Source organism: Acinonyx jubatus, chromosome B4 (assembly GCF_027475565.1).
Source record: "Acinonyx jubatus isolate Ajub_Pintada_27869175 chromosome B4, VMU_Ajub_asm_v1.0, whole genome shotgun sequence".
NCBI lineage: Eukaryota > Metazoa > Chordata > Mammalia > Carnivora > Felidae > Acinonyx > Acinonyx jubatus.
Window position 1 is genome coordinate 78,803,161 of NC_069387.1, and position 15,583 is coordinate 78,818,743.

The window sequence follows — 15,583 nt, forward strand, 5'->3', positions numbered from 1 at the left end:
CTCCATTCTCTCTCACACCCTCCATCTGGCCCATCAGCAAATTCCCTGGCTCTCTCTGCAAGAGATATATATCCAGAATGTGACTACTTGTCCCCACCTCCACTGTCACCCCTGTGGTCCAGGCCACCATCATCTCTTACCTGATGCTGCAGAAGACTGTTAATGGGGCTCCCTGCCCTTGTTTTCTCAACCTAGTCTCAACAGAGCAGTAAGGATTTTCTGTAAAAATACAAGGTGGGTCATGTCACTCTCCTGCTCAAAACCCTCCAGTGACTCCCCGCCTTACTCAGCACGAAAGCCAGGCCTCCCTGCGACTCAAGAGTCCCTGCACCAGCTTGGTAGATCTTGGTCGGACTCCCATTACCTCTCAGGCCCGTCACCTATTCTCTTTTCTTACTATCTCTGCTCCGGCCGCGTCAGCCTCCTAGCTGTTCCTCCAACATGCCACACAGGCTCCCATCAGGGCCTCTGCCCTTGCTGCTCCTGGGTCAGGAATGCTCTTCCCCCAGAAATCTGACGGGTACGTAGCATCTGGTACATGGCAGGATCCATATGCTGAGGGGCCTGAGCAGGGATGAGAAGGGGAGCGAAGAGGAAGAGGAGACAACAGAGTCTGGTTCCGCACAAGACACAAAATGGCTTGTCCCGCACGTTCTGTCTGCCTCCTCGGAGGGGTCTGGCCCCTCTCTGGTTCCTCGGGAAGGACCCCACTCTCTGCTGACCCTCAGGAGAACCGCAGGCCCCATGACATCACCTCCCTCCAGGACTCCGTGGGCCTGATGCCTGATGCTCTCTGCCTGATGCCCAGTGTGGCGGTCCTCTCTGCTGCGCTCCTACAGGGGGTAGGAAGAACGGGTCTCCTCGGTCACTCACTCATGACTACTTATTTCCACCAACGACCAGGAGGGCCTGGCCCACCCAGTCCACCCCGCTCCCCTTCCCTCCTCTGCCTCTCCTTGTTGCTCCCGGTCATCAACCCCCATGAGCTCCCGTGTGGAGGCAGGCTGAGGGGTGAGGCCAGAGGGCCCAGCCCCAGGTCCCTGAGTCTCGGGGAGGGCCAGTGAGCTCCAGGGGAAGGCTGTGGGAGGTCACAGAGGCAGTGACACCAGGCCCTTGAGGAGCTGGCCATCCCGAGAGAAGCCGAGAGGGCACCGGCCAGGAAAAGGGGCGGGGGGGGGGGCGCACAGAGGCAGAAACGGGGAGAGAAGCAAAAGGTGCCAGATGGCACGAGCCGGAGACAGGAGGTGCCACAGAGAGCCAGACACCGGCTGACGGTGGCGGGGCAGAGCGGGGAGGCAGAGGCAGAGCGGCGGAGAGCGACGGGGGAGACGGAGGCGGCCGGCCCCTGAGGGCGGGCGGGGGGCAGGGACCAGCGAGACAAAGGGAGGCGCGCGGGGCCGAGGGGGGCCGCGGAAGGGAGCCGCGCGCACGGACGGAGCAGAAGGGCCGCGGCGCGGGCGAGGGAGCGGGGGAGCGAGCGGAGGCGGCGGCGCGGGCGCGGGCGGGCGCAGCGGGGCGGGGCGGGCGCCGGGAGCCGGCTCGTAAAAGCCGCGCCGAGCGGGGAAATTGCCGCCAGAATCGCTGAGCTCCACAAAACGCCGCCCGCGCGGCCCGCCGCCGCGCCCGCTCCAATCTCCAGCCTCATCGCCGCGCGGGCTGGTTATGCATTTAAATGTTATTTAATTGGATTGCGGAGGAGCTGGGGGCCAGAGCGGCCCCCCGCCCCCGCCCCGCACGCGCCGCACGCCCGGGCTGCTCGCCTCCTCCGCAAATCTGTTTTCCGAGTCACAGATTGCAGCTCGCCCCCCTCCCCGCACGCTTCCGCCCCCCCCCCCCCCGCCCCGACGGCTCCCCTGCGCGTCTGGGCTCCCTCTCCTGTTCCCCACCCGCGCGCGCGCGCACACACACACACACACCCGCGCCCGAACGGAGCCAGAGGACACTCAGAAAGACACAACAAGTCCTCTGAAGACGCACGGAAACGCAGACACACAAAGCCACGAGAGCAGCAAAAAAAAAAAAAACGGGTCACACTAAATTACACAAGTGTCCATCTGGAAGGTGAAAGAGTGAAGAGACGAGAATGATCCAGTGGATCACAAAAGTCCGCAAATGTGGGGAATACACTGGGGACCTACCCGCCAGAAAAAACACATCACCCTACCCCTTGGAATGGTTCTTACAAAGTGACAGACAGTAGCACACATGGGAACAAGATCATGCTGACTCAGTGGCCTCCTGGGGTGACACACAGACCTTCCTTAAAGCTAGGTAAAGAGCCAAACACACATTCACTCTCACACTCAGAGCAAGGCCATGACACCACCAATCACCTGACTGTGTGCCTTTCCAGGTTGGAAGGCACACTCTTCCTCCAGAGACATCTTGTTCTCCCAAGCCACAGCAGAAAGCATCATCAGATGGGGTCCTGAGAGGCGACTGCACCGGGCATCAAATTTCTTACCACTGAACAAAGACACAAACAAACCTGAGCCCAAGTTACAACAGGTGGGCTTCAGGGTAGACACCGGGAAGGCCTTCCTAAAAACAGAAGGTTTGAGATCCCAAGAGGGGAGGCTGGGCATGTGTGTGAGGCTGGGCTTCTGCCCTATCAGTGGGAGACCCATTTTTGCAGCCTGGACTAGGAGTTAGCATCATCAAGGTAGATGGAAGGACAGAATGACCTGCCGAGCATGTCCTCCGCACACTCCCAACCGGCAGACAGGAAATTGCTGGCCTGAAATGATCAGGGTCAAGCTGCTTCAATTAATGAAAATGGAAATGGCAACCCGGCTTGGCACAGGACGCTGTGAAGGACTGTTCTGGGCTCTCAGCCACCCCCTCTGCAAGCTGGGCCTAGAGACTGGCATCGGGCTGAGATCCTTGAGCAGGATGTAGGGGCAGAAGAATGAGCAAGAAGATATGCAGGAACATTCTATTGCAGTTGTTTTGTTTTGGACAGAATAAGGGTCAAAACAGGAAGGGAGGGAAAGTTTCCCCGAATACATTATAATTCAACCTTGACCGGTAAGCTTGGGCTGAGGCCAGGCTGGCATTAAGGCTCCTGAAGAAGAAAGCAATTCGGCTTCCCCCAAAACTCTTTAATTCTGCATCACCTGATGGTCATCGCTGGGAAGTTTATCCATGTGTCTAACCTCAGTGTCTCATACTCCAACTGAAATTGTTTCCTTCTTTGGGGCATTAGGAAAAAAAAAGAGAAAACAAAACACCTGGCGTACCTCCTCCTAAACCAGAATATTTGAGGAGTAGAGACTTAGTCTGGACTGGGGCCACAATTGTTATTCCCTTCATTCCACTGATGTTCTCTGCCCAGCTGTGCCCAGGCTGGGGTTCTGGTCTTTTTTGCTCCCACACCTGGACACCCCCTGACCCAACCTGCTGCAGTTTTCCACCCAACCACCCAGTTTTCCAAGAGCAAGAGATCAAAGAGGAAGCCCCTCTTGAGTGTCCCACAGAGCGCACCCCCCAGCCCTTAGCTGTGCCAATCCCTTGCCCCCAGCCACTCCCCTCATCCTGTTTCCTATCCCCTTGCAGTTTGGGGCTGAGAAATTCTTGGAGATCTGCCACAGGGGTCCCCTTTTTCGAACAGGAACTCAGTGGAGGTGGCAAGACGGCAAGTGATGAGGGAGCTCTGCATCACCACCCTCTCTTACAGGCACACACACCTGCTGCCTACACTCCAAGGGCTAATCACTTCCACAGTCAGTGCACCCAGGGCGCTGGGTTTAGAAGTTGTTCCCAACACGTTTTCGCATTGATTGATACTATAATTATATGCCTGTATCTCCCAGCACCGGACCGTGAGCAACGTGGCAGCAAAGAATAATGTAATTCACCTCTATCACTCCCTACGGTGACTAGCACGGGGAATGGCACACAGCAGACGAGTTAATAAATGCTTGACAAATTAAGAAACGAAAGTGAAGGATCACACAGCAGTCAAACGCAAGACTCAATCTTCCTTTACACCATCCTGTTTCAGTAAGAAAAAAAATACAAATAAAAACAGTAGGAAGAGTCTTTTTCTTCCTCAACACGCTCCATCCTTCAGTCTCAGAAGCACCGCGACCCCAAGCACAGCTCGGCCTCTACCAGCAAGTGTGCGTATGCATGTGCATGTGTTGGAATGGGACTTCTAAGCCTCCATCACTCCTCTGAACCAGAATTTCAGTCACCGTCACTGGGCAAAAGCAACAAACTCTGGGGACACACGTTACTTGGATGGGCACCTTGGGGGTGGATCTCCAAAGCCACATTTGCGCATTACTTGCATATTTGTCCTGAACACCCATTTTGTGCCTGGTGTTGGGTTACCTACTGGGGTAGGGAATATAAGAGACCCTCTCCTTGCCTTCAGGGCACCTAGTACAATCCTGCCTTAACCTTGGCCGCACATCTGTAGCACAAAGAGAAAAACAGATTCCAGGCTGCTCTGCAGACCTCTCAAATCGAAAGCTCTTAAAGTGTAGCTCAGACCTGGGCCTTTTTTAAACCTCCACAGGCGAATTCTGATTCACAGGCAGGGTTGTAAGTGACTGATTTTTTTTTTTTTTAATGAGAGAGAGAGAACGGGAGCAGAGCTGAGGGAGAATCTTTTTTTTTTTTTAATTTTTAAAAAATTTATTTATTTTTGAGAGAGACCATGAGCCAGGAAGGGACAGCAAGAGAGGGAGAGACAGAATCCCAAGCAGGCTCCGTGCTGTCAGCGCAGAGCCCATGCGGGACTTGATCCCACAAACTGACAGCCCAAATCAAGAGTCGGACGCTTAACCAACCGAGCCACCCTTGTGCACCACGCTACTGATCTCTTGATCACCGCTATCCAGAACCGTCTGAAATGATGAGATATTCCATATCTGTGGTGTATGTGTGGCTGTTGAGCACCTGAAACATGGCTAGTGATGGAGAAACTGAATTTTTAATTTTACTTCATTGACGTAAACAGCCACACGTGGCTAGTGGCTACTGTATCAGCCCAAACTCTAGATGATCCCAAATCACTTCAATGTGGCTTTTAAATACTTCTCACAAGGGGCCCCTGGGTGGCTCAGTTGGTTGACTCTGACTTTGGCTCAGGTCATGATCTCACAGTGAGTTCGAGCCCCACGTCGGGCTCTGTGCTGACAGCTCAGAGCCTGGAGCCTGCTTCGGATTCTGTGTCTCCCCCTCTCTCTGCCCCTCCCATGCTCATGCTCTCTCAATAATAAATCAATGTGAAAAATTTTTTAAAATACTTCTCATAATATTGTTGTGTAGCTGCTCCAGTCTCCCTTCCCTTTGGCCCAGTAGCTTCTGCTCCCTAAGGACACTCTGATTTGCACCGAAAAAACTACTCTAGAATGAATTGAGGGAGTAGGGGCTGGTCTGATAGATTCAGCCCTATTGGGTAGCTAAGCCACTAGACCACTCTACCCCAGACTGGAGGAAGGCACTGCTGAGTATCCTCTTTTGTTAGAGGTTGATATTGGTAGGGGACAGGAAAAGCAGGGACATGACTTTAGATGCCTGTTATGGGCCAAATTGTGTCTCCCATGCCCCTCAAATTCACGTGTTAAAAACAGAACTCCTAACATGACCGGATTTGGAGAAAGGGCCTTTGAAGAGGTAATTGAGGTTATGTGAGATCCTAAGGGTAAAACCCTAATCCAATATACTGGTGGAATAGAAGAAAAGAGATACCAGGAGGCACACACACACACAGAGAAAAGGCCACGGGAGGACGCAGTGAGAAGGCAGCCGTCTGCAAGCCAAGGAGAGAGGCCTCGGGAGAAAACAAACCCGCTGCCATTGGCAGCTTGGACTCCAAGCCTCGAGAACGGTGAGAAAATAAATGTGTTGTTTAAGCTACCCAGGCTGTGGTATTTTTGTGATGGCAGCCCTGGCCAACTGATACAGTGTCCTTAGGAAAAGTAGGCCCAGGTCCCTAATCAGTCTCTTGCTGACAAGATGTGCCCAAGAATCGAGGAACAGCAGCCCTACTAGAAGGCAGATCCAGCAGTGACTCTGCCACATCTGTCTTCAAGCCATCATCCTGGTCATTACTGTTCTAGTGTCCCTACACACTGCCCACCCCTACCCCATTTCATGATTTCCATCGCTAATTCTAGACTTCCACCTAGCCTCTGCTGTCCCACGAGGACACCTTCCCTATAATCCCCCTCCCCTTTCCCTTTCTGACCCCATTGCACCAACACTGCCTCCTATACAGGGCCTGTCCCTTCATCCCTATCTGTTGGGGATTTTTAACATTTTTTTTATTTTTTGGCGGGGAGGAGAAAGAACGAGTGGGAGAGGGGCAGAAAGACGAGGGGTAGAGAGAGGATCCCAAGTAGGCTCCTCACGGTCAGCACAGAACCCGAAGAGGGCGGCTCGAACTCACAAACTGTGAGATCATGACCTGAGCTGAAATCAAGAGACGGACGCTTAACTGACTGAGCCACGCGGGCGCCCCTATTGGATATTTTTAAATGTGAGTGTTCTGTGCATGTCTTTCCGCACTGGACTTCAAATACTCAAAGATGAGTCTAGCATTCGAGACCCTTCACAAGATGGCTTCAGTTTACCTCTCCAGCTTCTTCTCCCAACTTGGCCAAGTCCGCGCTAATCTACCTGCTACCCCTTGAACATAACGATGCTCTCCGAAACTCCCAGTCTCTCGGGCCACGTGACGTGCCACCTCCTCCAGAAGGCTTTCTCTGACTACCTCAGCTACACACATAAGGGAACAATCTCTGTGCGCTTATTTCCGTGTCTAATCTAGTGCTCTGCCACATGTGACAGTAACTACTCGGCACTGATAGCCCGGAGGAAAGGAGTCAGAGGCATGAGGGGGTGCAAAAGTGCAATGCAATTCCGATGCTAACTACCCAGAGGGAGCACATACTCCATAGGTTTAAGGCCAAGTCCCCAGCAAGACCGCCCTCACTTCAGATGCCAGCTGTAAGTTCAGGGGTCCCCAGGAGACCTGTACTTCCAGGCCACAGGTCAGTACACTTCTGGGGGTGTCTGGGTGGCTCAATCGGTTAAGTGTCAGACTTTGGCTCAGGTCCTGGTCTCACGGTTCTCAAGTTCGAGCCCCGCATCGGGCTCACTGTGGTCAGTGCGGAGCCCACTTTGGATCCTCTGTCCCCCTCTCTCTGCCCCCCGCCCCCGCTGGCTCTCACAAACATTAAAAAAAAAAAAAGTACACTTCTAACTGGCTACAAATTCAGGGGTTCCCATGACCCCCTCAGGTTCAAATAATTCATTAGAATGACTCACAGAACTCGGGAAAGCACTTGCTTATAACAAGTTTTATTATTCAGGATACGAATTAGGACCAGCCAAGTGAACAGATATATAAGGCAAGGTCTGAGTGAGTCACAAACACAGCTTCTATATACTTTCCCCAGAGAATCAGGACACATCACCCTGCTGTTGCATCCGTGTGTTCACCAGCCAGGGAGCTCACCAAAACCTGTGTCCTGAGTTTTCCTTAGGGTCTCATTACATAGGTATTATCTTTTTTTTTTTTTAATGTTTATTTATTTTTTTAATTTTTTTTTTTAACGTTTATTTTTGAGAGAGAGAGCATGAATGGGGGAGGGGCAGAGAGGGAGACAGAATCGGAAGCAGGCTCCAGGCTCTGAGCCATCAACCCAGAGCCCGACGCGGGGCTCGAACTCACGGACCGCAAGATCGTGACCTGAGCTGAAGTTGGACGCTTAACCGACTGAGCCACCCAGGCGCCCCATAATGTTTATTTATTTTTGAGAGAGACAGAGACAATGCGAGTAGGTTACGGGCAGAGACAGACGGAGACACAGAATCCGAAGCAGGCTCCAGGCTCTGAGCTGTCAGCACAGAGCCCAACGTGGGGCTTGACCTCACGAGCTGTGAGATCATGACCTGAGCCGAAGTCGGATGCTCAACCCACTGAGCCACCCAGGCGCCCTTCCGGAGATATTATCAATCGAAATCATGGAGCATTTGGTTAAATTCAATCTCCAGCCCTCACTCCAACCTCCCCCCACCCAGGGCAGGCTGGTATCACCTAGCTCATAGCCCCAACCCTCTAATCAAATGGTTGGCCTTTCTGGCACAGTCAGCCCTCATCCAGAGTCAATTTCCGCATAGCCTCTGGTGTGGTTGAGGGGCACTCCATGAATAACAAAGACACTCCTATTACTTCGGAAATTCCAAGGACTGAGAGACTCCCTCCCAAGACCCAAGGACAACAGCCAAATTCTTTATTATACCAAAAAAAAAAAAAAGTCTTTATTATACAAAAACCTCACGTTTCTTAAAGTTTATTTTAGATGTATGTTTTTTCAGTAATCTCTACACCTCACATGGGACTCCAACTCACAACCCCGAGATCATGAGTCACGTGGTCCTCTGACCGAGCCAGCCAGGTTCCCCTATAGTAAAAATCTTATTAATTTTGAAAGCCGGAGATGCCCTGTCCCAGGAGATGGGAGTCCGACCAGTGTGTCATCATTAAGATGGCCTCAAGACCCATCCTATTCCCAAACTGACTCACCTTCCCAGTCCTCCTAAAGGGGCATGCCAGCCAGAAGAGATGAGTTAGGTGGAGATACCGTGCTCCCATCCGCCCACTCACTGCCTGCTCCCCCGGGGCCCTGAGTAGCAGACGAACCCCTGACAGAGACCCTTAAGCTCTGGTAAGGCAATCAGAGACCTGTTTACATCTCTTCCCAGATACCCATGAGAACCCTTTGCAAACAGTGAAGAGGTAAGAGAAGGGAAAATCTAAACCACCACTTCGGACTCATATGCAGGAAGGAAAAAAAAAAAAAGGACCACACAAAAGGGTTTAGGAACTTTTCATGCTTAGACTAAAAATCACAGGCTGGGGGTTTCATGAAGTGACTGGTCCATCTCTGGCAGGGCAAGAATCTGCCCCTCACCCAGCAAGGTCTGCAGAGCTCGGGAGCTCCCGCTGTAGTGTGATATAGCAATGCCCCACCCAAGAGGCAAGAAAGCGAGATTAACAAGCACCCACCTGCCTGGCACTACGCAAGCCACTTTCAAGTGTTCCCTCACTTAATCCCCACACCAACCGCATGAGTTAGGGATCCTCGTTTTACAGATGAGGATCCTGAGGCTTGGAGAGGTTCGCTGATTTGCCCAAAGCCGTAAAGTCTCAAAGCCGAGATGAAAATCCGGGTCTTCTGGTCTTTCCCCACTCTGCCACACTGAATTCTTTCTCTGACCCAGCCTCAGTCTCCCGTGGGGAAGTTTCCTCTTAACATCCATGCCTCTCGCTTTGTCCTGGTCCCTGTGAGGAAAAGGCTCAGCTTGAAGGAAGCTGTTCTATGAGGACGGGTGGGGATCCTGGCAGGATCTTTTCTCTAACACAGCAAACACGACCTCAGAAGTCACTCTCAGCTGACCAGAGGCTCCCAAGGGAACACTGAGGTAGAGCAGTTTGCAGATGGCAGGTCTCTGTGGAGTTGGTTACCACATGACCAGAGGCAGTGCTGGAAGGAAGGTGAAGGAAGCAGCAAGCCAGAGTAGTGTCAAAACTGCCACGCCAGGTCCCAGAAACCAGGGAGGGAGCCCGGGAAGACTCTGTTGCTCCGGTCCAGGAAGCACGTGGCTTGCCCCAGAATGACTTGGGGACCTTGAACGTGTCCCGTACCGGGCCACGTAGGCACTCATTTCATTAGGAGCGGCAGCAGCCCCAGCTCATTCAGTCTCTCCTTGGCCACAGCCTCCCAGCCCCTGTTGGCTTGAGGGCTACGAGGTGAGGGGTGCAGGAGCCCCTCCACCCGGACCACAGGCATCAGGCCTGCCAGAGCCCGCCGTGCCCGCTGCTCTGCCAGCCGCCCCACTCCCACCACCAGCCGCACCCCCAGCAGCTGCACCTGCCGGCGGAGGGCCTCGTCACAGGCCCCAAGAAGCTGTTCTCGCTGCTCGGCAGGTAGCTCAGCGGGAGTGACGTTGCGCCCACTGGGGGTCAGGAAGAGCAGAGGACACAGATTGTGGACAAAACAGTGACGGAAGAAGACTTCAGGCTGTCCACACAGTTTCCGGAAAAGGCCCCAGAACCGGGCACCGCTCACCTCTGACTGAGGACACTCCAGTCCCAGCACTGGTCGCTTAGGGTGCTCTTGGGGAGGGGTCAACACATGCCCCCCGATGCCCAACCAGTCCCGGACTATGTTCACTTCCCCAAAGGGCACCTGCCGGGAGGGAGAGAGACACGGGGGTTTCATTCTGGAGACCTGATGCCTGGGTTCTGGGTCAGCTGACCCCTCTCCACCCTGCATGAGGACCCAGTCTGGACACCCCACCCCCACCCCTTTACCCAAAGGCTCGAGACAAAAATTCTGGCCCTAAGGTTTGATCCTGCTCATCTTTCTCCAACTTCTCATTGTGGACTGCAATCCAGAAGAATCTGTTTGTTTGCTTCTATCCCCACCTGCCTTTGGGACCACATGCAAAGACTATATGGGAATATCTGGTCCTACATAGGATATGATGGGTAGTACTGGGGACAGACAGATGGTCTGAGACAGAAAGCTGCCAGGGGTAGAGGAGGCCCAAGGACAGGACTGACCACTGCTCTCTGGGCGCCCTCTCAGCCCCAAGCCTCAGGTTGTCATTTCCATCGATCATCATTGATCACCTTTCATCCCCCAGTTGGGGTCAATAAAAGCGATTGAGCTTCCTGCCCTGAAGCCTCTTCCCCTCCCCCATCTGCCAAGCACCCCCACTGAGGGGCATTCACTCATCCTGAGGTCTGAAAGGAAAGCAGGCAGGCCCCAGAGCCAGCTCTGTTTTCAATCTCTCCTCAGCTAAGAAACAGAAGCAGGCCGGCTGGATGCCCTGCGTCTCCTCCATACCCACCCCTGTCGACCAGTCTCCCCTGAGGACCCAGTAGTCCTGGTCCCTCTCCCGACCCCAACCATGCTCTAGGGAAAGAGGAGATCCGGCAAGGTAAGGGTTAGATGGAGCTGGCGGAAGGAAGGGCTCGCAGAGGCAATTAGTGGACAGCTCACAGGGGAAACGGAACTACCATTAATGTGCTTGGTTAACTACAGGCGGCAAGGCCAGGAGAGCGTCTGAAACCACAGGAGCCAGCATGTGTCCTGGGAGGGGACGAGGGGGCCCGCACCCACACATGTGCACAGCCAGGCCCATGCTCCTCCCCCCACAGCACACACGACCAAACATCCACCCTGGAGCCTCCCACTCCACCCGCCAGGGGAAGCCAAGCCCTTTACCCCAGTCTGGGCCATGCCAAAGGGTCCTGGGTTCATGCCCAGGAACAGCACTTCCTTGGGGCCCTGGCAGTAGCGGGTCACATAGCTACGGTGTGGCTCCCACGCATACTCCACAGGATTGTAGATGATGCCCACGGGCTCTGAGAACCGCAGCTGGCTCAGTTCAGAGCTGAGCCGAAGCTCCTCCTCCAGGAAGCCTTCAGCCAAGTTTTGAGGGCAAGGCTGGGGCTCCATTAGGGCACTCGCAGGTTCATGGAGGGGCCCCAGTGGATAAGCCTGGGGCAAAGCCATGTCACTGCCACCTGGAAAAGAGATGAATAGAAGCTTCATCAGCCCTCAGCCCTAGAGTCAGAGGGATCCAGACTGGCCAGGGCTGCCCTTTCCTGGGCTCAGAAGAGACTGTCAGTCGTCCCCCAACCCCCTAGGGTTGACTGAGTTCATCTCAGTTCTTGGTAGTGATGGGTCCTTCTTCCCCCCGCTTCAAGTATACTTCTTCTCCATATGTTACCTGGTTAGACTAAGCCATCTAACTTAGTCCCCCACTCCAAACCTCCTTTCCATCAGGCATAGGTCTTGAGTCACTAGTTCCTAGGCCATTCCAGACACATGGTAGGTGTTCAGCATATATTTACTGGTGGCAAACTTCCAGCGCCTCTAATGTCACCCTTAATAAAACAAGCGCAGCCAGGATGGGCTGTGTCCTGAAAACCAATGTGCTGAAGAATGAGATGCAGGTGCACAGCCAGAGCCCGGAGACTAATTACAGGAGGCTAATTACAATCGCTTCCAGGTGGTGAGCAATTGCTCTGTGCCAGGTACACCTCATTGGTCCCCCTAACAACCCCATGAGGGGACTATTATTGCTCCCATGTTACAGGTGAGAAGACTGAGGCTTAGTAAGACCAAGTAACTGGCCCAGGGTCATGCGGTTAACAAGTAATGAAGCTGAAATCTGCACCCAATCTGTCTGGCTCAAGGCTACGCTCTTAACCACCCATCTCATCTTGCCTGAGACGGTTCAGTCAGCCACCCTGCTCATCCAACAACCCCCGCCCCACCCAAACCCAGCCCAGCTTCTTGCCCACAGTCAAGAATTCTCAGTGGTGAGTAGGATGATTACCAGACTCAGAATAGACTCTTACAACCATGTAACCATGGCCAGAGCTTCAGGTTTTCTCATCCAAATACTAAGAATAAGAATATCCACTCAATAAAAGTAACATAAGGGATGTGGGGGGGGGGTGGGGAGGAAGTGGAGAAGCAGAGGAGAAAGGGGGAAGATGGGGGTGAGGAGGCTGAGGGAGCACTCCGGCAAGTTCTACAGCCTACAAAGGCAATTCTTCCCAATCTTCCTTCTCACAATTCCCCCACAAACCCAGTGTTCCAGTCTGACCGTTCCACTCACGCTTTCAAAATGCCTTTCCTACCCCAACTCCCAAAACTCTGCACACGCCATTTCTTCAAATCCGACCAGACACACTCTTTGAATCAACCAGGACTGTGACCCCTCTGCCTCTCCACACACCCAAATCGTGCCCCATCCTGCAAGATGCAGCTCCAGAGATCCCATTGGTCCCTTCCCACCTCAGGACACTGTGGCATTTGCCGTGGCTTCCCAGTCCCACTCCACACATGAGAAGGTCTGGTGTGAGACCTGGGAATCTGTATTTTAAACCAACTTCCTAGGGTGCCCTGTTCAGTTTCCCTCTATACCTTCAAGATCCTAGCTTTTATTAGGTAATCAACAAACACCTGCTCAGCTCTGTCCATTCTATCTTTTCCAATCCTGTTTAAAACTACCTTCTACCTCGGAGTCTTTCCCGATGAACTCTCCATTTCTACAGCCTGAGTTCACTCAAGGTTCAGCTGTCCACTTGGCATTCTGCTTGTTTCTGAGGGCTTGCCAGGCTCTGGACGTTTCCAACCTGTTTGGGCCTCCCATAGGGCAGGGGTCAGGGTTCTTCTCCCTCTCAACCTCTTCTCCCAGAAGGGACCTCAGGGGTTGACTGAACAGCTTGATCCATTAATCTGTTCTCTGACCTCAGCCTAGGGGAGCAGAAGAGAAAAAAAAGTCAGGGCCAAACTTAGACAATCTTTCCCCAGACTGATCTCAGAAGTCTTTAACTGCTCTGTGCAGATGGCTAACCAGGGCCAACTGGGCTCAAACAAAAGCCCAGAAGGGAACTGTGGAGAACTCAAATGTCTCGAGGGGCCCCTGCTCGGCATCTCCTCATGTAGTGCCAATGTTAGTGGACTGGCTGTTCCAGCTCTGGGATCTCTCTCCTCTTCCACTGAGCCTACCTTTGACCTTTAGAGACCTGTGCTGGGGACAGCAAGGCTGAAGGGTATGAAAAAGAGTGACAAGGCTTTGTTTTCAGCGTTCCAGTTTCAGAGCCTAATCTGATAACAAGAACCACAGTCTGAGTGTCAACTGAATCAATTTCTAGCCCTAGTTTTCTAAGTTTCTTACGCAAGCCATTTAACTCTCCTCCCTATGAAATCACACATTCCATCCGACCTACCTATCAAAAGCTGTTAACTCATTTATTTTTTCCAATATTTATGAGTCTCTTACATGAAAGGCACTGTGGTCATCTCTTGAAGAAGAAATAATAAATAATAAGAAAATGGAGGCCACGCTCAGAAACAGATAAAACAATTTTCATACACTGTCACTTGAGCTTTATTGTCCTAAACAAAGCACTACGAGAACCCAAAGGTGGAACTTGGAAGTCCTATCCAAAGTCACCAAGAACCAAAGACTTAAGAAACGTAGATACATTATAAATTACAGCGTCGTATTAGGTGCAAAGGCCGCGGAGGGTGATCCAGCAATGTCTGGCCATCTAGGTTCTCTGACACTAAATCCAGGAAGTGGAAGAAGGAATCCTAGACACTATCCACTCCCCTATCCCTTGGGGGCACTCCAAGGAGTCGACAGGGACAATCAGCAATCCTTAAACGAATAGCAGCAGTAGTAGGTCATGGACTTAAAAACACCACTTTATCCCTCCTACTGGTTCTGAGAGGGCCGCCAGCCAGGGGTCCGTAAGAAACCTCCGCGTCCGCCCTAGGGCTCCGCCCGACGTGAAAGCCACGTCTCCGCAGGCCCTCAGGGAGGTTCCGTGGACTCGACTCTCCCTGCGCCGGGGCAAGCCCCAAACGGAGCAAGGGTCCCTCAAACACACACATTCTGACTCCCAGCTCGACACCGCCTCGCAACCCTGAGAGCCCCAAGCCGGCCCCCCAGCACCCCAGTTCCCCGGGTCCCTACTTCCTCACCTGGTTCAGCTCTCCATCCGGTTTCCGGTTCCCTTCCCCGCCCCCGGGCGCGGAGGACAGAGGGAATTGTAGTCTACTTTGCTTAGGGTAGGAGATTGGCGTAGCGGCGGCAACTTCCGCCGGAAATACTCAAATCCCCGGAAGGCGTGGTAAGTTAGCCCTAAGTGACTCTGGGGGTTGTAGTTTATTCCTTACATCAGAGCAAAATCAAGAAGGCTTTAGGAGAGACCAGGCTCATTAAAGACCTCAGAGGTCCTGGCCGCTAGCCCTCAAGGGCAGCACCCTTCCAAAAGTTCATCGACAAGACTTTTCCCAACAGGACTGCGAATCAAGGAGCTTCAACCATTCCCCAATCTCGAAGCTCACCTGAGGGTATTAAATGAAAAAAGGCCATTTCTAGTCCTCCTGCTGCCCAAGGGATAAGAGATCTCTTCTTTGCAGCCCTCAAAGGACAGTATCTAGAAAATCCAAGGAGGCACTTCTGGAATCTGCTAACAACTTTATTCTTACTTATTTATTTATTTTGCTGACAACTCTTTAGTAGTGGCTTTGAGACACTTCCATTTCCCATTACTGCCCAAGCCTGTGTTTCCATGGCTTTCCCATTTGATTTCTCTCTCTCCTCTGCTGTGCAGTCTACCCAGCCCTATAATCTCCCATCCTTCTGAGAGGCCTGAGAAAATTGAAACTTAAAAGCTTAAGTTATGGGAAACTGAAACCTAACCAAGCTTAACCAGCTTGTTCCGCTTCTGTACAATTGCTTGGCGCGCCCATGTATTCCTGATCAATCATTATTGCCTGGCACATCCGTATATTCTTGATCAACCATTGTTACTTGGCACATCCGTGTACTCCTGATCAATCATTGTTGCTTGGCACATCCGTGTATTCCTGATCAATCATTGTGATACCCGTACCCCCGGTTGTGGTCTGACCTAAAGGCAGGAACCAATCGAATACTGTTAAGTGTCCAACTTTAAACACCAACCAATCGCAGCTCTGTAACTGTGGAAAATTCCTGATTTCCCCATGAATTGTTTGTACCTGTC

General features: G+C 52.6%; 1 protein-coding gene across 4 annotated transcripts; it reads right to left on the reverse strand.

Annotated features, from left to right (window-relative positions):
• Positions 1–7,766: 7,766 nt before the first annotated feature.
• Positions 7,767–14,984, reverse strand: SMUG1 (single-strand-selective monofunctional uracil-DNA glycosylase 1). 4 transcript variants are annotated; one of them, XM_027036342.2, is made up of 4 exons: positions 14,535–14,979; positions 13,178–13,298; positions 11,253–11,554; positions 7,767–10,208 (listed from the first exon to the last, which is right to left on the reverse strand). In XM_027036342.2, the coding sequence occupies exons 3-4, from the start codon at positions 11,541–11,543 to the stop codon at positions 9,681–9,683; spliced, it is 819 nt and encodes a 272-aa protein (XP_026892143.1). In that variant the 5' UTR covers positions 11,544–11,554; positions 13,178–13,298; positions 14,535–14,979; the 3' UTR covers positions 7,767–9,680. The 4 variants fall into 4 exon arrangements, with proteins under 4 accessions (XP_026892143.1, XP_026892140.1, XP_026892141.1 ...); XM_027036339.2 differs by having other exon boundaries at positions 13,053–13,298; XM_027036340.2 differs by having other exon boundaries at positions 13,060–13,298; positions 14,535–14,978.
• Between the last annotated feature and the right edge of the window lie 599 nt (positions 14,985–15,583).